Consider the following 23950-nt stretch of genomic DNA (forward strand, 5'->3'; position numbering starts at 1 on the left):
GGCTAATATAGGGGTTATAATTTTGATTTTGTGGCAAAAACTCATTTCCTTTAAGATATCTGTTTGAATGGTGGCCGGTGGGTTTCAAAATTTTTGAAAAATCTAATTTTCTCTGGCTTTACAGTATATTTACAGTATACAATGTGAATGTGACAAATTTGAGTTCCTTTTGACGGTTTATGGTTACGAATAGACAACTGCATATGTTTCTTATCTGTCAATATCTGTCAATATCTGTTATACTTTAATCAAAAACTTGTTTAATCTAAAAATCTTTGCAGAATGCAATTTATAGTTTAGAATTTATAATAGCATATTAGAAATGAAATAGATACTTTATAAAGTATCTATTTCATTACTGTTTTTAAAACTAAATTCATTCTTTTCTTTTTTGATAATTCCAAAATAAGTTTATACAGTGGGGGTCAAATCTGAATTATAACTTTTTGTTCCTTGAATTAACATAAATCAGTTCCAAAAAAGAGAGAAAAGACGACAAATTATTTCCCAGTTTTCCGATTCTCACTGTATACTTGAAGAATGAATGAGAATACAGCGTTATTATAACAGAGAAACTTTGAACCTAAGTACACTTAAACCCTCTTATAAGGCTGTGAAGTGAGATAATAGAGATATTTGTATTTTCTCAACAGGACATTAGACTATTATGATATACTAGCTTGGGAACCAGGCGCTGCCCAGGTTCTACAAGATACTCATGGCGTTTACCCGCACTTGAACAATTTCGACTGGTTTAATGCTAGTGGAACTAACAAATGCTTGTCACACTTGAAATATAGTTTAACTATCTGCAGTTCATAAACTTCTCGTAAATCATTAATTTTAATTTCAATTTTTTTTTCAATTTTAAAAGTTAAAAAGCATCTTTTCTTACCTGTAGAGCTTTCCTAACAAAGCTGTAACAGGACTCATTAGGACTTGATACATCAGAGCTACTTCTACCACCTACATTATAAAATTAAAGGGATTGTACGTCTGAGCTACTTCTACCACTTACATTTTTATATTAAAGGGACTGTACGTCAGAGGTACTTCTACCACCTACATTGTTAAATTAAAGGGAACGTACGTCAGAGCTACTTCTACCACCTACATTTTTTAATTAAAGGGACTGTACGTCAGAGCAACTTCTACCACTTACATTATTAAATCAAATGGACTACATGTCCCGTGCTACTTCTACCATCTACTTAATAAAATAAAGGTACTTTTGACATAATTTCATCATAAACTCATATGTCAGATGTTACAACCGCCATCTTGAGAATTTTGCCAGATCAAGAATACATCAATTTTATTTCTCTTAAAAAAATGATTTCTTTTAATTGAGAATTCTATGCATACAATTAGTTGCGAATTTCCGCAACAGTTACACAATAGGCTATTGTTATGATTCAACCCCTTTCAAAATAGATCACGACGATTTCTTCCACATTATTGAAAAGATTTTGGTTAAAAATTTACCGTTGTGAATCGGGTATACTTCTCTTAAATTAGAGGGTCACTTGAAATAAAAAAAAATTGTCGTTTTAATGACCGGGTTACTTTCTAATCTGTTAAGTTAGCATCGGTAGAAAAAAAAAAATATATGCATCACCTGGTGGAGATATACTTCGTCCTTTATATCTTGTTCTCCCCCTTCTTCTCATACTTAACCTAGACATCAATATTTTTTCCAATCAACGGATTAACTTTTCCAATCAGCGGATTAACATTTACAGGATTAAAGGATTAACTTTTATGGTTAAAATAGATTAATCTAGAATAAAAGCAAGATTGATAAAAATAGTAATATTCAATTTCAAAGTTTGAAAACTAAGTTTTTTTGAGGGAATATCCAATTATACTTCTTTATAAACAACACTTATTTTAATGTCTCTTTATATTTAAAGAATGGAATGGTGTCTTTAGAAGCTTTTTATGAGCAAGAGTGAAATGAAAAAGTTTCCAATGGTTTAAACTTTTAAAATTTATGTTTTAACGTGATTTCGAATTTTTACCTATTACAATGCAATTATACTTATTCTCTAAAAAAACCGTATTATAATATGAGTGACATGTTCTATTCACAACGATACTCTTTAAGCTTGTAACTGCGAGTAACAATGTGTTCAAAATATTATTTTTTTCAATCCTATAGACGTTTCCTTTATTTTCCTTCTGGTCGACCATTTTGGAAATCACATAAAATTTCGTTGAATTTTGAAAAAAATATGAAAACTTGATGGTTATTCCTAAACATCCCAGATATTTAAAGACTTGGTTAGGCCGACACAGTGTCAGGTAACATATGGTATAATCAACACATTAACTTGATTAAAGACCGTTAATTGGATAAAAAGAAATGATTATTTTCTTTTCCCTATTTGTGGATAAAAAACATTTAGGCCCAGTTCAGTTTATTCTTGATTATTTGGTGGAAAAAAGTCAAGAAGTTTGAGCATTCGGTTGACGTCGAATTGAATATCAATTCGACAGCTAATTTTACTTTATCCCTTGCGTTGCGTCTAAAAGGAGAAAATGGTTAAAAACGATTCATACTCAAGAATGTAGCATCCATACAAATACAGGGTGTTGAATATTTATTATTCCACTTAGATCGTAAATAATTCAATAAAATTTATTTAAAACTACTTATTCAGTTAAATTACAACCTCCAATTGTCGAATTTAATTCAGAGCTCTTATTGGTTGTTACAGTTCACTAAACTAATCCCTTCTCTAATCATGAACCTGAACTGCTAGGGATGATTTAAGACCTTAAACCCGTTAGCTCTAAAGTTGTTGAAGCTATCCCAAGTCTTACAATCGGAAAGAAGAAAGTATAAGTAAACATCATTAGTGTTATATCCAACTTATAATCAACTTATAGTAGGGGAGTAAAAACATCTATTTTTGATTGACATAATAAATTTTGTAAGATAAAGCTATTCTCAGATTTACCTGTGTGTCAATAAATACGCTAACGTATTGTCATCCAGGGGGCTATGAACCCCCTGAAAAAAATGTAAGCCCTCCAGACAAATTACTGTGTACGCCCTGCCATACCTTGATATAGAGGAGATATGCTCACTATCAGAACCGGTTTGAGTGTAAGCATGGTAGTGAGTGACATCATCCTCACTTGTGCACGTGGTAGTAGTTGTATCTCCTACAGCTGATCCCCCAGGCTTCTCTTCACATGACGTATTGTTGGGTCTATGCCAAGGAATCAAAACATCCTAAGATAATTAACATTATTTTAATTTTCACTGTGCCATGTAATCAAAGTTTAATTTTGTATATTTATATTCTTACATACGTATTTTATACATTCAGGGTGAGTCAAAAAACGTGTAAAATTGCACATTCTTTTGTGCAACTCTCATGAACGTTGTTTTTTCAATATTTTTAGATTTTTTTTGTTACTCAGTCCTATGGCCAAAAAAATCCGCGAACCTTTTTTTCTCAAAATGAAATGTTTAGAAAAGTAGAAATGTGTATATATATTATTTTTATTTTGTAAAGATTGAATTACAGAAAATTTGCAAATTTGTAATAAGAAAATTCGTAATTTTCAGTTCTAATCTTATTTTTAAGGAAAAATTGTTTTTCAGTGGCTCTTCAGGTTTCAACTGAACAGCGTATATTAATAACAGAATATAATTGAAAGAAAGAAGTAGAGGATTTGAATGTGTTATCACGTATTTTTGTGTTGGTAATATTGTTATACTAAACATGTTTATATTTATATTTCTTTTTGACAGAAAGCCTCTTTTACATCAAGATTCATTGCTAAATACTTGTGTCATTGAAAATATAACATGTTTGTTGCACCAATTTTTTTTAATATTTAACCATCTTTTTTTCAAATATCTGTTTAGGTCTTAAAGACTATAAAGGAATAGGAGCAATGATAGTTATTTCTTAAGATAACAAACATATCCTGAATTTAAAAAAAAGAAAATGTCCTCATCTATAAATATATTTTGCTTGTCTGGGTTTGATTTTCGCAAAATTTTGAAAATCCACGAAAACAAAATTGTAAAAATCGCAAAATTTGTTATTAATGTTTCATCGAAGAGAAAATACTAAATGATTAAGCAACAATTAATAACTATTTATAACACTGTTATTTTGGTTCGCAGTGATATAAAAGTTTTGGACAGAAATTTTCTCTTTATCGAGAGGGTTCAAGTCTTTTTAGATTTAAATATAATCTTAAAAAGCGAGAACCTTCGAGATATAAAGGAAATTTAAGTTCAAAAACTGTATAGCACGTCGTGCCAAAATAATAGTGTTGTAGGTAATTTTATGAAACGTTTGTATACTTGTCTTATTTCAATGGTCATTTCTATAGATCAAATAAGCTTTGAAACAAAGCAGAAGTCAAAAAATATAACGTTGATTTCAATTTGATTTTCATTTCAATTGAAAAAAAATATTTTGAAAATATCCTAAATTTTTGGAGAAAATCCGGGAACCAATCAAAACTTTATAACACACGTGCTATGTACAGCTAATTTAACTTTATAGCACGTTCATTATGAAATTCACGATGAAGTGAGTAAGAATGATAAAATACACAATAGTTTAAATAGATTGCCTAGTAATTAATAAAATGATAAAATAGTTAACCTGGGATTCAAATTTTCGATGTCTCTGCTCCATGGACCAAACACTAATTATTATTCGACCTCCTACTCTGAAAATAAAATAGAATTTATGATAAAATAACATAATATATGATCAAGAATTATACTGCAGCAAAGTTTGACATGAGAAAGGGTAGAAAAATCAATAAATACATGAACATACATATTGAATTTTTATTCAGTACACAATAGCATTGGTCAACAAAATTCAGATGTCTTCTGCCTGGTATGGAGCAAGGTTATAATGCAAGGAAAGATATTTCAGAGGTGTACGGATTTTTTGTACCGCAGTGTACTGTCTTTGGGCGGAAAAGTAAACACAAGACGGATGTCACAGCCTGACATGGAATCCATTTTCACAAAAATAATCTGTGAAATATTCTGGTCATATGAAACTATTATGTGAATTATCAAAATTATCAAAATTAATGCTTATACCTTATACTCCCTCACCTCCTTCTTACCATTTTCCTGATTTATCATCATTCTTATGTTTAAAATGTACAATGTACATTGTTTTTATCTGCAATTCTCATTCGTTTATAGTGGGCCAACCAATTAAAACAACCTACTCTGGTTAGGTGGGTCCAAACTACATAGTAAAAATAAGTAAATTTTAACCTCCTGGAACACCTAAAATCCAAAATCAGTTATATTGGAAACTTGTATTAATGACACTCTTAGAAAGAACATTCATCCCGAAATCCGATCAACTACAACTTCCCTTGAATTAAAAGGATAATCCGCTGCCGTGGGAAAGTGCAGACGTTAATTTTCTTAACTTATGTTGGGATACAATGTTCATAAATCATTTAATCTCAGAAAAATTAGGACCAACATGAAAATTTAAATGAATAGAGATTACATGTTAACATTTTTACTTTGTTAAGAACGGGTTCAAACATGCATGTATAAATTAGTTTTTAGATTAGCAGAATTCAATTAATACCAAAAATAAAGCTTTTTGGAAAGGAATGAAATTTTCTCCATGGATAAGTTAAATACTTTTTTAGGGAAACATTTTGCCAAGACGAATGGTTAAAAATGTTTGAAATCTTATTTTTTGTTTAATTAATTTTTTATACAATTTTTTTTAGTCACAAAATTTTTTAATCCAATAAGAAAGAAGTAGAAGTAGATTATAGAAAGTGCAGATGGACAGCAAACTGGATGAAATTAAAGAACCTTTGATCTTTTTCTTTCTTTAATTTGCTAAAGTTTCAATTACAGAAGACAAACTAATATCTTTCTCCATAAGACCTCCACCCCTTTCATATCTGAACACACTGGACAGAATTTATAAAGATTTTATTCTATAATTTTATAATTTTCGAAATTTTCTTTCCTTCTGAAGAGCCACAATAATGTTTTGCTAATTGCTAATTTTATAACTTTTATAGATTTTTTTTCGGAATTTTCTTTCCTTCTCAAGAGCAATCATAACATTTAGCTAATTGCTAATTTTATAACTTTTATAAATTGTTTTTCGGAATTTCTTTTCCTTCTTAAGAGCCATCATAACATTTTGCTAATTGCTTGATTAGATGTAAGAACTCCTGCAAAAATTAGGACATATCAAAAAACTCAATTTTCAGAATTGGAATTTTAAAAAGAACCTGAAAAGATATTATGATTTTTACTGAATGAATTTCCAATCTATATAACAAAGCTCTTTGCTCATACATACATATTTATATGTTGGCTATAAGTAACTGGCCAAACAGCTGAACCAAAGTGGCGGACATTTTTTATGGGTATCTCGAGGATAACATAGGCTAACAAATTGTATATTTCAATGGCAATGGCGGGCACTTCAGCTAGTAAAACTGTGAGGGCTTACTTAGGCCTGGGTTTTCAAGTAAACTTCATAAAAGTATCATGCCAATCTTTAAAAGGACTGTAAGCGTAATTTCAAGTGACCCTATATGGAAAGATGGCAATGCCCAATTCACAATGGTACCCTAACAAGCTTTGTCTGATCAAGTATGAATTAGATATCAAGGTCAAATTTAAATACTAATTATTCTTAATTGTGTTTTCTCCGACAGGAAAATATATTGGAACCATCAGAATTAAACAATTTAAACCTAGAAAAACGACAATATCTTCCACATTACATAACAGAAAAAGGTTTCTAGAGTACCACTATACCATCGTCAGTTGTAATTCGGGCATTGACATCTTTAAATGGAGGGTTGCCTTAAGCAGATATAGAACAGGTTGTATTGTATACGTACACCCTGTAGCAGACAAAATGGAGCAGTTCACAAAATTTATCCCTCGTTTACCTGAGTATTCTGGCTAGTTCTCGTATTGCCCGAACCCGTCGTTCTGTAGTTGCTATATGATGAATAACTGCTATGGAGAGGACAGCATCAAAACAATCGTCTTTGTAAGGCAGGGACAGATTGTCACATGTAATTACCTGAATTAATCATAATAAAAGTGGACATATTAACCGTATTAACGCTGCAGGGGTCTGAATCTAGTATAAGTGCATATTTTAATATGATATATCTTTTTTATATAAATTTCAACGTAATCTAAAGTTAATTTAAATATTTATTATTCTTCAGGGAAATTTGAAGTTCTGGCATTATAAATCAAAAATCTAGTGCAGAATTAAAAACTCTTTCAAATAAAGTTAAATAATTAGATTTGTTGGGTTTTCACAACGAAGTTTATTTTATACAGAAAGAAGGGGGGGGGGGAGTTTTTATATTCCTAAAATCATTGATAAAGTATTTTGAGATTTAAAAAAGTTAAAAATTTTATATTTTAAGTAACCAAACATTTAATTTAATTAAAAAATTTTGGACTGGTGGACTGGTACCCGTTTCCTTTATTTAAGCAACAATGTAGATAATATCGCCGTTTTTTCTTAATAAAAAGGTGTTCAATTCTGACGATTTTTCCCTGTGACCCTGCTCAATAAATCAAGCCAAACCACAATTGAAAAATATTAACTGAAATAAAAATAATCAGATTTATTATCTCTGTCGTTTTAATTTCAATTGACCCTCCGCCCATTTAAAAAGAGCAGCATTCCTAATTCTCAACGGTACCCTAGACATCTTAAAATGATAATAACGTTTTTGTTTTAGGAGTGTTAATTATTAAAACATTATCTTTTCTCTATTGTTTCTAAAGCAAGAAATGTACAAGTCACTTTTGTAGACAAACCACAAATAAGATTTTCAAAAAAGAAAAACGTGGATACCTAATGCTTTAATGGGTACCGTTTTTAATCTGACATGTCACTCTATCAATGGAAGGTCACTTGACATTGTGTTCACATTCTTCTTTTTAATTTTACCTCGTGTTCTTTTTCTCTGGCCATCTCTGTTAAAGCTTTACACCTGTCTGATCCTGTGTTAAATACTGTAGGATTAATACTCAGGTACTTCCCACTACCGCAACCTAGATAATTTATTTTCATAACAATCATAGAATCCCCATATCTTTACAATTTCATGCAATTTGATGATGCAAAATTTAACTTTTTACCAGCAAAAAGTGTAGGACGTTGGGTTTCCAACGCAAGAGGAGTTTATTGCGCGCAATTATGAGCCAAAATTTAATTCCGCGTAATTTCACGCAATTCTGCGCAACACATATTCCGATTAGAAACGGTACAAAGAGATCAGGTTGCAAATTCGCAAGCATCAGACAAATAGATTTTGTGGCAAGTGTTACTTTTATAACTGAAAGGGCTGTTATGTTAAGCTTAACCCTGAAAAGGTTGGGGGGAGGGGGGGGGGTTTCTGAAAATAAATGAAGGCTGGGACTCCCCTGCCAGGGTTTAAGCATGTTGGAAGTTTGAATTATTTTATTTTACTAGTATTGAAAAATCAAATAAACAAGAAAAACTTGACAGTTTGGAACAATTTTAAACAATAATATTTTGTATTTTAAATAAATTCTAGAAAAGAAAAAGTCTTCAAATAATTTGATGGTATTTGTTTTGCTTTATCCAGAAACAAATGAATGATGACGTCAAAACTAACTTGTAGTTATAGCACCCATCCCCCCCCCACCACCCCAATCCATTACCGTACCCCTCCCTACATTTTTAACAATCAGGCTTTTTGAGCTTTCAGGAGACTCTAGTAAACTCTAAACAGTTTAAATATTTAAAAATTGTTTTCTCTAAAAGTGTGCTTTCATTTTAAATCTAGCAGTAGATTAAATAGAAATAAGTCTCAACAATCATTTAAATTGTACTGCAACAAACAATTGTTGTTGCTCTTTCATGTTTATATATTTTCTGTCAGAATCAACATTATTCATGTTTATATAGTTTATGTCAAATCAACATTATTCATGTTTATATATTTTCTGTCAAGTATGTTCTCTGTGAAAATACAATTAGTCCCACAGTGTGGTAATTAATATATTTTGTAGAGCCGGGGTGTATCAATTTATATATTTAATAACTAAAGAACTGAGGTAAATGCATAGTTTTATATTTTATTTGTGTGTGGAACTAAGGTAAATGCATAAATTTTTAGTCTATGTGTGTGTAGAACTAAAGTGGATGTATTAGTTTTTAGATTCAATATTTGTAGATTTGAGGTAGGCGTATAAATTTGTGTATGCTTGTGTTTTTTTCAGAAATCTTTTGAATTTTCGAAACGATTGGTTAAAAATCAAAACGAAAAACTCATTTTGAAAAAAAGTTTTAAACCCAAAAACTTTATTCTTCATTATCCGTTTCAAAACAAATAACGTTTTTTTCCTTTTTTCGTTTTAAAATAAAAAAATCCTGTTTGAAAGTCATTTTTAAGTTTTTCGTTATGAAAATACTTGACAATCGTTCTGAAAATACTAGACAATCGTTATGAAAATACTAGACAACGTTCTGAAAATACGAGACAATCGTTCTGAAAATACGAGACAATCGTTCTGAAAATACTAGACAATCGTTCTGAAAATCAATTGCTTCGTTTTAAAAGTAAAATAATATCCATAATGAACAATCAAGACGGAAAACGATCGTTTTGAAAAAAATCCAAAATAATGCCTATCTCTACCTACAGGGTAATGAAATATCTATTCTCAAGTAAAGAATGGTCTTGGTATTGTAATGATATTCCAATTCTCTGCAGGAATATAAAGTGGTCACTCTTACGGCGTTTTATCAATACATTTTTCTTTGCTTAAAGGGACTGTATGCACACAAGCGAATGTGAATCAGAAACATCCATTTCATGCAATTAAATAATTCTCGTCCAAACATAAGAAATTGATAGCGAAGATTTTAATTTCAAAACAAGATTAAAAAAACCATTTCAAATAGAAAAGATCAATTAAAATTAAACTTTTTTAAGAATTTGTAAAATATTTTAAAACATATAATTTTTTTCTAAAAATTTATTACTTTTTTTAAAAGAACATTAATAAACACGAATTTGAGCTTCTTGAAATTAGTTGGAAACCCTTTCCAAAAAGAAAATAGATATTAGTACTAACCAACATCACAGACAAAGGATCCAGGTTCTAGATCCATAATAAACTGTTTAACACGGGGCCAGGGTCTATATCTAAATACAAATATAAGTTAACGTCATGAGAAGTTGGTTAATGGTTGGAAGTTGGTTGGTCGTTCCAACAGTAGTCAACAGCTAGATCTAAATCTAGTCATTTAGTTACACTGGAGTCTCCGTTTGCTGGGTACCTAGGAGAGGGGTACAAGAATAGTTGAAGAGGCACCAGGCAAAGGTTTATAAATTTAGATACAGATTCAAGAAAACAATTAAGACAATTTAGATTCAGATCTTGAAACAAGTTAAACTTCAAACTCTGTTTGCTGTGCAGTTACTAGATACGCATATGAGAATAGTAAAACACTGGGCCAGGGTCAGATATCTAGATAAAAAGATTAAGTAAAAAGGAGCCAGGCCAGGCCTAGATACAAACCTCAACTTGAATTAGGGTTTCCGACGAAATAAATAAATCATGCAAAAAAAAATTCCGCATTTTTTCTGCTTCCTCATGAAAAAAAGTTTTGCGGAAATTCCGCAAATGTTTAAAGCGGGGAATTCACAATCAAATTTGCGCAAAGTTTGAGCAAAAATTTGCCACCAGTGGAAATCCTAAGTTCAATACAAGTAAAACTCAAAACTTAGTTTGCTGGATACCCATGGAGAGTTAATTATTATTAAACACTGGCCAGGTTTTATGCTAATATAAATATATCTACGAAATATTTTATCTATTTAAATTCTTAACTTTACTGTTTGGCTTGTTATCAAACTTTTATAGAAAAGTTTGATATAGCGTTACTTCGAACTTTTGATTTAAACTTTGAATTTAGTTTCTACAGAAAAATGATAATAAGCTCTTAAAGCATCTAAACATAGTTTTAAACAAAGCTTTATACTCCAGGGATATCTATCTATAGGGTGTCCCGATAAACATGGGAATTAAGCGACGTCTTTTATATCGCCATCGATCTACGTAGCATTTTTTCATGGCCACAATAATTGCATGTATTCCAGTTACTTTAAACACATCTAATATCGAAAACACCCTGGTCTTGAGATTTTCAAAATGAGGTCTACCATTTTGTATCTTCAAAAGTAACGGAGATATTGCAAAGTACAAACGTTAATTTATTTAATAAATCAAAACTGTCTTAATATCTATTATCTTCGTCAATTTTTAAGACACGAGAAAGGTAGACCACTAGTTATGAAAAGCAATTGTAAGATGTATACATTTGTATACTTTCTTTTCCATGTACATTTGTATACTTTCTTTTCCATGTACATTTGTATACTTTCTTTTCCATGTACATTTGCATACTTTCTTTTCCATGTACATTTGTATACTTTCTTTTCCATGCATTACATTAAAAAACAGAAATTAAATACGACTTTAAATTCGTCTCTTAATTTCCATGATTATTGGGACACCTTGTATCTATCTTTATAACTATCTATCTATCCAAGGTTATAAAGCAAGGAAAGTTAATTGCAGTTGCTTATACTCTGCGTACATATTGAAACTAGTTCTTTCTGGACGGAATTTGTGAACAATAATGAAAGCATTAAATTTTGATAGTTTTGATAATTCACATAATAGTTTCTTATGATTAGAACATTTCATTGATTTTCTATGTGAAAGATGGAGGATCCCATGTCAGGCTTCGACACTGCAGCTGCAGTACAAAAGATGCGTACACCTCTGAAATAACTTTCCTTGCATTATAAACTTTTATCTATATAACTATCGACCTTGAATCTGTAAAGTTGGTAGATATCTGTTCATACACATCATGAACATAAGCCTTCTCTAAAGCCAGGGATCTAAAGAGGATGGAATTAAGGGACTGGTCAGTGGTCGACATTTTCAAAATATTCATAATACTTTAAACTCTTGAATTCGAAACATATAGCTTCAAGCCAAAAAAAAATAGAAGACACTCAGAATATATATAATTGGCAGTTAAATTTAAACACAAAAACACGAAAAATATATTGCTACCAGAAAACTGTGGAATAAGAAGACGACATTTAAGCAATACTTCAGTATATTTGATGTTGTTGAAGAGCAAATAGTTTTACTTGCAACATAAATCCCTTATCAAGTATAATGGATTTGTTAAAACCGCGCAATTACTGTGTTGTTAATTAGATTATTTAAAGTCATAACTTGATTTTAAAAGTCGTTGTCAATGTGAGTGCTAGGGCAAAAAAAATAGATAGGGCGCCAATTTTACATTTTTTTTAAATTCCCATTTTTAAAAACTACTTGAAAATACATAGGAAAACACGAGTCACATCATCACGTTCTTATTTGTCAAAAACTTACATTTTTATTAAAGAAATTTCCTACTTTTTTGCCATTTTTAGAAGTATTCAGGTTAGCGATCATATTTATTTTTTCTTGAAAAATTTAGCTATGCACATACCTTTACTCTCAGGCTTTAGCACTAAGCAAAGATCATAGAAACTTAATTAAAACTTGGATAATTTGCAATCAAGTAGTTTACAGTAGTTTACAAAAATATGTTCGAACAGGGGAATAGATTCAGTAGTGTATAAATATATACTAATCCCCCATTTTTTAAATCATTTCCCCCCCCCCCAAAGGTATGTTTGCGCGAGGAGGTCAAAAATATTTAAGGTTTTTTTTGGTAAATTGGGAAAAATAAATGCTAAAAAAATATGTTGGTTTCAAAAGTATGGAAAGGATGATTTTTATCATATAAAACCCATTCCTTCCCCAGGGCGTGGGGGTATCCCCAAACACCCCCTTGTATTTAACTATTTACCTTGCTTCCCTCTCCTTCTTCATCTCCTCCACTCTCATAAACTCCGCCAACCTGGAGCAATCATATCGTCAATATCTTGACACTCAACCAAGGTTGTATAATAAGGTTGCTTCCTCTCGATGCGCTCCAATGTTGTCTACTTAGCATGGATAGATAAAATCCGTGAAAGACGTCACAGATCACCTCTATAATCAACCTTATTATACAACCTTGCACTCAACTGATGTACATACAATCTGAGCTATACCGACATTTTCGGTCCTAGTTTGTACAGCCCCGCCAGGTTCACCAACTACACTGACATCAGTGGTCAATGAAGTTGACCCAGCTGGTCCAACTAGCTGAACCCAGTCTGACTATAGTTGCATCTGGTTAAATTTACAATCATTAAAGCGGCAATTTAAAAATCCTCTTTGGGGCCACATTCAGGAGAAACTATTCTCAGTCAAAAATATAGCATGATGTTCACCATTCACCCTGTGTTTGACCTGACAATTTCCTTAGATTTCGTTGTGTTTTTCATCAGAATTTGTTTTATAATAGTATGCACTGATTTAGGGGTCGCACACTTGGAATTTGGATGCATGTGAAGAATATATACATATTCAGGACGCAAATTGAAGACGTATTTTGGAGACAAATATGGAGGACGCATATAGGGAACGTCTAATGATTACACGTAATGAGAACACTTTTATCGACATACATACTTTCATTACTTTCATCGTAGGTTTATTGCCCTTTTGGGAGTCAATGGAGTTTTATCAAAGACTCCCTTTCATTGGAGGCCCTTAGCGGTAATCATTTTGGAGACCCAAAGCTTTTATTAAAGACCCATTAATGTATTAATATTGATACCAATATATTTTCATTGGAACCCCAAACATTCATTGAAGAACCATCTTGGCTTCATCTCATCTCAACAATTACTGATTAAATGGGCTCCATAGATTAACTTGCCTGTCATGTTCAGAAATCCTACTCTCTCCTCGCTGTTCCCGGGCCCGTATTTCCTCACTGCTGGTCACCTGGCTTGACCGCCTCCACTAAAACAGAAAAACAGATATAAACTTGACCGATTTTATTGTTGAAAATTTCAAATTACAAAAGGAAATGGGGTGACAGTAAAATACGCCTTTGAGTTTACCTATCTAACCCCTGTATGTTTTTTTTGTGGCTCTAGACATGCACATTTCAACACTACAAGTTTGATTTTTGCAAACGAGCTGAAAACCTCCAAATCACTGTGATGGACTTATTTTTAATTTGAAGGAAAATTTTAATATTCTTTTTGATTTACGGTGAAAAGATACTTGTATTCTGAGAACAAATTGTTTCCAATCTCTCAAAAGTCAAAACTGTACATTTGCGAAATGAAAACAATTTTTTAAAGGGGTGGGGTTTTTTTTCATACAATTAAGATCTGGATCCGTTTATCTGCATACTTTAATTGCGTTTCCGCGCGGGAGCCTAAATATTGTCGATCCGGGTCCGGGGAGCCAAAGTATTCCAAATTAGGATCCATGAAGCCAAACTATTTAGGATCAGGATCCAGGGATCCAAACTTTTCAGGATCCGGATCTAAGGATCCAAACTATTAAGGATCCGGATTCTAGGGTTCCAAACTATTTAGGATTCGGATCTGAGGATCCAAATTATTAAGGATCAGGATCCAGGGATCCAAACTATTCAGGATCCGGATCTAGGGATCAAATTATTTAGGACCCGGATCTAGGGATCCAAAATATTAAGGATCAGGATCCAGGGATCCAATCAATTCAGGTTCCGGATCTAGGGATCCAAACTATTCAGGATCCGGATCAAAAGAGAAAAACTTTTTCGGATCCGGTTCCAGGGAGCCAAAATATTGCTGATTCACCCTCCACTAAGCTTTCGGTGCATTCTGCAGGAATTTGCAGTTTCTAACCAAAGATTTTTTAGTAGGGAGTGGATCCGGATCCTGAGAAGAGTTTAACGTAGGATTTACTATACCTGGAGTCTTTCTGATCCAAGACTGGAGGAGGACTCCATTAAGTCCTTCAACATCCTGCAGTAAATTTAAGGAGTTATTATTTACGTTTTGACTCCAAATTCCAACTCCGGGAATTCATTCCGCTGTAAGTGACAATGTTTTTGACAATTTCTCATTAATGTATAGAACAAATTTGATCAATTTCAATTCATTCAATTTATATGATTAAACAATTGCCTCTTTTCCTTTAATAGACTTATTATTGAGGACATTGTTAAACATACATGGATACCCACAAAGGATGAGATTGCAAAGACGATCGGAAAATCTTAGAATATGACAATACCCAGGCTAAATGCCTTAGATAATAATAACTTATGGCTTATTTATGGATTTGGTAAAGAAACAAGCAAGTTTAAATTTTCAAGAAATAATAAGGAAACAGACTGCAGTCTCATCCTTTGTGGGTAACCCTGTATATTGGAGTACATATAAGATAAGATAAAATATTGTTTATTGCTAAAAATACACATACAAGTTATGATGTTTATTTACGTATTTATTATACTAGAAATTCAAGGCGCTTCGCGCCCTTCTTTCTAGGCTTTTAGGGCGCTTCGCGCCCATATTCTATTTAAATTGTGAACATATTCTTTTTGTTTACATTTCAATTGGGCCCGATCGGTTCAGCCGTTTTGACGTTTATTGGATACAAACAGACAAACAAACAAACAGACAGACAAGCCAAATTTATATATAGAAGTACAGATTAAAATTTTATACAGTATACATACAAGCTAGGGATGTGACTTCAGAGACGATTTTACGGAATTTATATGGTCTGAGCTGAAAACTTTAGAATGGTGGATATCAAGATTAATGCTTAAACTCCTGGTTTCATATAAACCCAAGATTATTTTAATACGCATTCGATATCCAAGAAAGAAGTATAAAATTCAACCAATCAGGGTATCATGTTAAGATGTACTCTTTAACTTTTGAAAACCCGGTTTTTTTTCTGGTGTTAATAGTGTCATTTCAATTGATCTTAACATCGATTAAATAAATGTTTGTTAAGACTAACGTTTAAAATGACAACAGTCTTAAAATGTGATAAAATATGTCTTTTAATAAGTTCATATTAACGTGATTAAATTTATATTTGCTTAAATGCTTTAAAGGACGGCTTGTAAACAACTGACTTAAATTCAATCGTAAATTAGTTCAATCGATCTAGCATTGTATCTATAATTGTAATCAAACGTAACTTTTATACAGTAGATTAATATCCAAAAAGAGAGGATTAAGAAAAAAAATCAAAAGTGTGTCTATTGGATACTCAGATTAAGTCATCAGGATTAAGGATATCTCATTCTAAAGTTGTCAGCCCTGAGCTGAAAACTTTAGAATGAAATATCCAGATATCCCGTCGAATAATTAATCTGGAGTTTAAATTCATGTGGAGAACAAGCAATATTTAATCTGGATATCAAGACTTTAGGAGCTTCTCTGGATATTTCATTCTAAAGTTTTCAGCTCAGCTCCCTTATATTTAGGACTCCCTGCCACTGTAAACTTGTTTCTTACTTCGCCAAATCATTATATAAGCCATTTTATAACTAAAGGAATTATGTCTTTGTCACGAACTTAAATTTTCTAATCTCTATAACTCTGCACTGTGATGGTGTAAATCTTTTATATTTCAAACATAGATTATTTGATCTGACAGAATTCATTGTTTGAAATATCTACGGTCTGCAATATTTGGTTGAAAAGATAAAGGGATTTGAAAATCATATTTCGTGGCTGAATACTTAATTTAACCTTAGGATCGTCATATTTTAAGAGTTTTCGGTCGTCTTTACAGTCTCATCCTCTGAGGTTAACCCTGTATATAAGGTTATCCATAAGGTTGAGACTTCAGAGTCGACTGTTTGAAATTTATTTATCTCTACTACTACGTTTGAGGTTTCCTTGTATTTTTATATATTTTTAAATCTTATTTAAATCATTTTATAACCCCTAGAAGCCTTTTTTAACTTTAAAAACCAAATTTAACCGTTAAATCGTCATATTTTAGGATGTTTTAGGTCGCCAAAAAGGTCTCATCCGTTGTGGGGAACCCTAATAGATTATAATTCTATACGATGTCAAATGTTACGATTTACATTAGTATGAAGTGTAAAATAGATTTAATCTAATTTTTAATTTTTGTTATCATTTTGGTAAACGATATGAATAATACGTAAATAATACATTTAGATATATCGTTATAATACAATAAACTAGTAAACTTAAAGGGAGTGTTCGCGAAAAATTAAAGGGGGTATAGGCTTACGTCGAAAAATTATCGATGGTGATCGCTGCTAATCTTACTTCTATCTGTTGCGTCATCAAGGAAAAAATTGTTAAAAACAACTCATACCGAAGAACGTAGCGTCCATACAAATTCTGAAAGTTGCAATATTCGACTTGGATCGAAAAAATTAATATAATTCCAAGCAAATCATTCAGATATTACAATCTATAATCATCAATAATTTTTCGACGCATTCGTATAAAGTTGTTATTTCATAATATTTTTTACTTGTTTCATATACGATGTACTTTAAATAACGATTTTTTTGTCTTTGGAGTCTATTCCACTTGGAAGCATGGAGAGCAGAGATACCTAGCGGCCGATTATAAAAGTCCCTTAAAGTATATGGTATATGAAACAAGTTAAAAATATTATGTAATATCAACTATATATACAAATGCGTTGAACAATTATCGATGATTAATGATTACAGGTTGTATGAGGGAAACATGTTAAACTCAACATAAAGGAAATTAACTGATTCAAAATAATTTCATTCTGGAGCCTATCATAGATTTTTTTGAAAATGTTAGGTGGGGGAGGGGATATAGTTTTTGAGAGATTATTATACAATACAGTATTTCATTTTATAAAGTTTTTCATTAAGAAACCATAGTTTTACTACCACAGCTTCTCTTAATTGATTTCTATAACTTTGTGTAAACAATTTTTAGTCTTTATCTTAAAAAGGGCCTGTAGATTTAATTTCATGTAACCTTTTAATCTAATAGTTGTATGCACGATTCACAACGGTACTCTTTACGCCTGTTTCTGAACAAACTTGATAGAATTAGTCTAGAAATTTATATGATTCGTTGCCTCTAAACTTGAAACTATATTTTCTATATTTTTTACTGCACAATGTAAGTTGTAACAATAAAACTATATTATTTGATTACCAAGTAAACCCACAGCCCACAAGCATTAAGTATTTACACAATAATAAATGTATGAAATTAGTAATTACTACACAATTAGGGATAGGTTTGAGACTCGGGTTTAACGGGGCTGTGAGCGTAATTTTAAAAGGCCCTCCATGAAAAGAGGGGAATGTCAATGATAGTTCCCTTTAAACTTTTGATTGTTCATCGAGTAAAGAGATCTGTTTGTTTAAATATCTTGAAACTCATCTGAATCATTTTGAAAAAGACGATAGTTTTTTACTGAAAGAACGATTTTATTGAAAAAATAATTTTACTGAACGAACAATTTTATTGAACAAACGATTCTACTAAACAATTGTTAAGTGAAAAAAAACGAACGAAATAGATGGAAAATGAACGATAATTTTGAGAACAAACGAAATATTATTTTTGAACGAATGAAAAAAAACTAACAAAATGGGTCGTTCACAAACGAAATGAAAAAAGCCGAAGGCGTCCATCACTACCTACTTATGCCCATGTCTAAGCAAACCTTTACTCTCTGCACTAATGAATACACAAGGATATTCTTCAACTATCTCTAGAGTACTTATAGATAAAGATATATTAATAGATATGAAAATCGTTATAAAGATATGTAATCAAAACTAATTCTTGGAATCTCTAAATATATATGATCAAAAAAAATATTTTCAAATTTTTCAGTTTTATATTTTTATATAAATATATATATATATGTATATACTATTTTTATGTAAAAAGAGTCGCAATTTTTCGTGGTTTGAAAAGAATCTGTTCATTTTATTTATTCTTAATATTATAATAGCAGTATGCAGTACACGGAGATAGTGTACGATTATTAAAAGACCGGAATGCATTTTTACTTATCCGAAATCACTTTCAATTTTTTTCTGATTGTTCATTAATAATTTAGATTTTTCACATCATCATTCATACAACAAACAGGTTAAAGGCATTTTAGTCTTGAATTTTGGGACACCCTGTATTATCAAGACTAAAACCAGACCTTAAACTGTCTTGTACTCCAAAATATCTATCTATCCCTTTCTTCAGTCTCTAGAAAAGACTATAGGTATTATATGTTATCTATACAAATCCGGCCGGTTATTAGATGAGAAGATAAATTAAATTGATAAAGAAGCTTTTATCAGCGTTGAAAACACTTAACACTAATAAGTATGATCAAATATTAATTCAGTAATACTACCTAAAATCTCTCACCCCTGTTCCAGAACTAAATTTAAAAGTACACATTGTACTTACTAATGGACATAAAGGGTGATTAAGTTTAAAAAATATGAAAAGCCAGAACAAAAGTCTGATCAGGTACTTTTTAGAAAAAAACTTAAAAATATCTCTATTTTCTGAGAAAACTTATCAACACTCAACAAATTTCTATTGATAATTTTAGATTTTTTGTTCTTGATCTTCTTGGAAGTTGATCTCCCGGATTTTCTTTTTTTATGGCGGGATGTCAACAATTTAAAGAAATCTTTTTTAAAAAAGTATTCAAAAAAATTACTGTCTCGGAGATTATAACAGTTCCTACCAAAACTGTGGGCCTGGCATGTACCTATGTCACATAAATTTCTCTTGAAGGTGATGGTTCATTTTGCGTACCGTCCTGTTTTGCCTTTTTATTTTAGTCTATGGTTAAACTGTACCTTCTCTAGTTGTTTAAAATCGGCCCAGTACTTGAAATGCATCGGAGTTCACAGTAATGTTGACTGACTCCTAATGTTTCCCGCTTAATTTCATTTTTAAATATAAATCAAATACTGTGTTCTATGAGGAATATAGCTATGTAAAAAAGTGATAAGAAAGAACAGTTTCTGAAAAAAAACCTGGAAATAATAACTTTAGTAAAAAGTCCCAATTTTGTGAAGTCCAATAGACAAAATGTCATTGGAAATAAATTCCTAAGCTAAAGATTCTTGGGACTTCTTTTCCTAAAATAATATGGGGGCTGCTAATAAAGGCTCAGGAAATAAAATCACAGGAATTTAAGTCCTGAAGAAAAAGTCCTGAGTCTAGGGAAAATGAGGTAAATTCTGGAATATTTTCAGAAAAAAAACTTTTCTTCTATGCATCTGCATATTTAATATAGCCAGGGGCGTTTTTAATATCAAGTCCTTTTTTCCATGGCTGTAAACATCCTAATTGTTTTCATGCATTTTCCACTATGATAGGACTTTTTTTGCGGGCATACTAGAGCCAGAAAAAAAGTCCCAGAACATAAAGTTTCAAAATGTTAGGACTTTATTTCTAGTGGTTTTTATTTCACAGGACTTTTTTAGTGCCAAAATTTAGGACTTTATTCCCGAAAACTTTTTTCAGAGAACTTGTTTGGCAATTGTATTGAATTAGATACATGTTTCGGTTTTAGTCCACTTTTGGTTGCGTTTGTTTACAAACAATTATACATTAACGTACAGCTCCCGAAACTGAGTTAATTGGATATTAGATAATTCCCACATGAAAATGACATTTTGATTGTTCCAGGAGGGTGACAACTTCAGTATAGACTCTATCTCTCAAATCTAAAATGCATATTTGCCGCTGTACGTTATACACGGTAAGGGTACTTAAGGGGATCAGGGGAGGGGGTGATTGGCCTTTGTCACAATAATCCTCTGAAAATGCATTTGTCTAGTGTTTCACGGTGAGAATAACCAAAATGAATATATTCTGATAATCTTTTCATTTAAAAATATTGTATCGATTGTAAAGCTTCATAATGATTTCAATTTATAATTAATTTCCCGTTTATATATTTATTCTTGAATGCAGAATAAATTTAGATGTTTTCTTTGTTACAGCAAGCATATACTTTAAAGTTTTTTACACAAAATTACAGCAGATTCAGGATAATCTACATATATAAATAGATTCTAACCCCATTAATTAAAAATGTAAGGGCGCCACAAGCCCGCCATAGTAGTGGTTGGGCTCTGATTAGCGTATAAAATAGCCATTTTATGAGTTTTCCGTCATATTAGAGAACTTCAACACAACTATAGGATAACTAGAGACTTCTCTAAAAAATACTCTAGCGACCGAGGCTTAATGAGAGGTTTATGGTGTAAACTCAATATTGCTGACCCCCTCCCTGATACCCCATTGTGCGTTACCTGATTCCACAGTGGGGTAAAAAGGAAGAGAGGATCTTCCTGATTTCTTCCTGTTTATCCCATTCTTTCTTTTAAGAGTAATTAAAAGAAATTTTTCAATCATTGAACATTGAAACCAAGCAAGTATAATGTGGCTCATAGAACTACATGGAATTGGTAGAATCTGGACTCGAATTCTGATCTAAATAGTTCAATAATAAAATCAATTCAGCAGAGAAAACAAATCAATTATTATGTGCATTTCATAAAATTATTTTAAAGCTAATTTGGAAAACGATTTTCTCTGTCAACAGCAGAAATAAATTTAGGATTGTTTAAATGTCGTCTGCTTAATCAATAGTTTTATGAGTCTCATTCAAATACACACAAGATTGCATATATGGGTCATTACAATATAATTTATAATTTCTCATTTTAAAAGTTTTCACATGAAACCCATGGTTGTCCAATGTCGAAATAAAAGCATCTGATAACAGAAGTTTTCTTGTTAAAGGTCTGTGCACCATATTAGTAATTTTGTGTTAAAAAGTTTGTTTTTATTTGTCACATTTTATGACATACTTTAAGTAATTGTTGAAATCTCACCTAAAATTTTTATATTTATGTATATAATAAATAAACTTTTTATTCATGTATATAAATATATATAAATAAATAAATTTGATTTCAATTAGCCCCACTTTTTGAACTTAATAATCGTTTGCATCTATTTCGTTAATAGTACGTCTTCCTGTGAAAATGTAATCCTGCGTAAGATACAGGAGTAGTGGATTTTAATAGATACATGGAAAACAAATATCCATTTAAGTATTTTCAGAAATCACCCGGCCCTGTAATGTACAGATTGACAGAAGTGAACTACATGGCCAGTACAAGTAGTAAAGGATTAGCTTACATTATCACTCTATATACTATAACCTCGTTGGTTTGACCTCAGATAGTTGGCATCTATGCCGTTCTCCCTTAGATCGTATTCATCTATGTCGTTTGACCATAAGTCAATGGCCTCTATGTCGTTTGACCTTAGGTCATTGGCCTCTATGTCATTTGACCTTAGTTCAATTGCCTCTATGTCGTTTGACCTTAGGTCGTTGGCATCTATGTCGTTTGACCTTAGGTTGTTGGCCTCTATTTCGTTTGACCTTGGGTCTTTGGATCCCCTCCTCATCCCTCTCTACCCACTCCACCTTCTTCCTTACCCTTACCTTACCCCCACCCTCCCTTTATACTCCCTCGTGAGCGTATCTATATATATATTATCTTTGGACTTAACAGTGAAAGACGCAAGCTATGATCTTGAATAGTACATGAAACGGAGCAATTGTGCAGTGTACTTCTTACATTAATTTGTTGAATGGGAAAACCAAAGAGCTTTGTATTCTACCGTCTTCGGGGAAAACTAGTGGCATTAGAAAACATGGAATATATATAAAAATGATTAAATGCCGTCTTTCTATTATTTAGTTGTCTTAAACCCATAATTATAAGGATTGAAATGAAAGGCTAGGAACCGTAACTGAAGGGAGGGGCAAAGAGCGTGCACCCCTCCCCTTTGTAAGATCAAAAATAAGTGCGTTTTCACTTTCAGTTACGTTTTCACTTTCCGTTACGTTCCTGGAAAAGGTTATCGTCTACCGAGCCCAGAAAAATGATCTCACAACTCGAATAATAATTAATTTAACTCAATTTGAAGACGACATTATTTTTTAACCAGAGAAAAGACGACGAACTTTTTTGTCGAAATCTGAACAAAATTCTTCATACCTCCGGTATTATTAAAACTACGAAAAAAGGCAGAACGCAATTTAAAAATGCCAAGTTCTACGTACTAGAGATGGTCACCTTAGGATTATTATTTGTTTGTTCATCGTTCGTAAACGAACTATTTCGTTCGTATTTTTATAATGGTTCAAAAAAATTGATTTCGTTTAATTTCTCACTAGACGATCGTTTAGTAAAATTGTTCCTTCAGTAATATCGTTCGTTCAATAAATCTTTCTTTCGGTATATAAAACTATTGTTTTAAAAAAAATGTTAGAGAATTAATCGTATGTTCAGTAAAAAAACGATAGTTTTTTAAAAGTTTGTTCCAAAAAATCTTCGTTCAGTGAAAAAACGATGAGTTTATTCAAATCTTTTGGAAAAAATCGATAGTTTTTTCAAGTTTGTTTGACTGGTTTTAGTTCGTTCGGTTTTTTTCGTTCTAAAATAAACTATTATTTTTAAATTTCTCTGAATGATCCATTGCATATATCCATCGTTAGTTTTTTTTGTACAACACACTTTTTCACGAAAGTTTCGTTCGTTCAAAAAAACGTTGCCCATCTCTACTTCTTACTACCGTAAATTATTTCAAAGACCAACTACGACCTTCAAGTCGCTTTCTACTGTTACGTGGGACACCCTGTAGAAAACAATAGAATTATTAACATCGTCTTTCTTTCTTACTATCACACAATGTAGCTTAATTTTAAGAACTATAGATGACATTTATTTATTCTATAGCTTTCTGAGCTGAAAACTTTAGAATTGTGGATATCATAATCAATGCTTGGTCTCCTATTTTTGTTATCTTAACCCTATCTCTGCTGGGTTACTTGAAAACCAGGATATGCTAGGGGGGGGGGGTCAATTTGACCCCCCCTCTAAAT

At 31.7% G+C, this 23950-nt stretch overlaps 1 protein-coding gene across 2 annotated transcripts in view; it reads right to left on the reverse strand.

Annotated features, from left to right (window-relative positions):
• LOC111704849 (uncharacterized) overlaps window positions 1-21740 on the reverse strand; it is a 33317-nt gene extending 11577 nt beyond the window's left edge. The window contains exons 1-12 of one of the 2 annotated variants that reach the window (XM_023477207.1): window positions 21300-21740; window positions 14925-14979; window positions 13893-13978; window positions 12933-12983; window positions 11893-11964; window positions 10127-10197; window positions 7971-8074; window positions 6943-7079; window positions 4638-4704; window positions 3069-3241; window positions 1619-1677; window positions 896-966 (exon numbers count right to left, since the gene is read on the reverse strand). In XM_023477207.1, the coding sequence (XP_023332975.1) occupies window positions 896-966; window positions 1619-1677; window positions 3069-3241; window positions 4638-4704; window positions 6943-7079; window positions 7971-8074; window positions 10127-10197; window positions 11893-11964; window positions 12933-12983; window positions 13893-13978; window positions 14925-14978 (945 nt within the window). In that variant the 5' untranslated portion in view covers window position 14979; window positions 21300-21740. The other variant, XM_023477208.1, reaches the window with a different exon arrangement.
• Window positions 21741-23950: the final 2210 nt, after the last annotated feature.

This window comes from Eurytemora carolleeae, unplaced genomic scaffold (genome assembly GCF_000591075.1).
Source record: "Eurytemora carolleeae unplaced genomic scaffold, Eaff_2.0 scaffold626, whole genome shotgun sequence".
NCBI classification, from domain to species: domain Eukaryota; kingdom Metazoa; phylum Arthropoda; class Copepoda; order Calanoida; family Temoridae; genus Eurytemora; species Eurytemora carolleeae.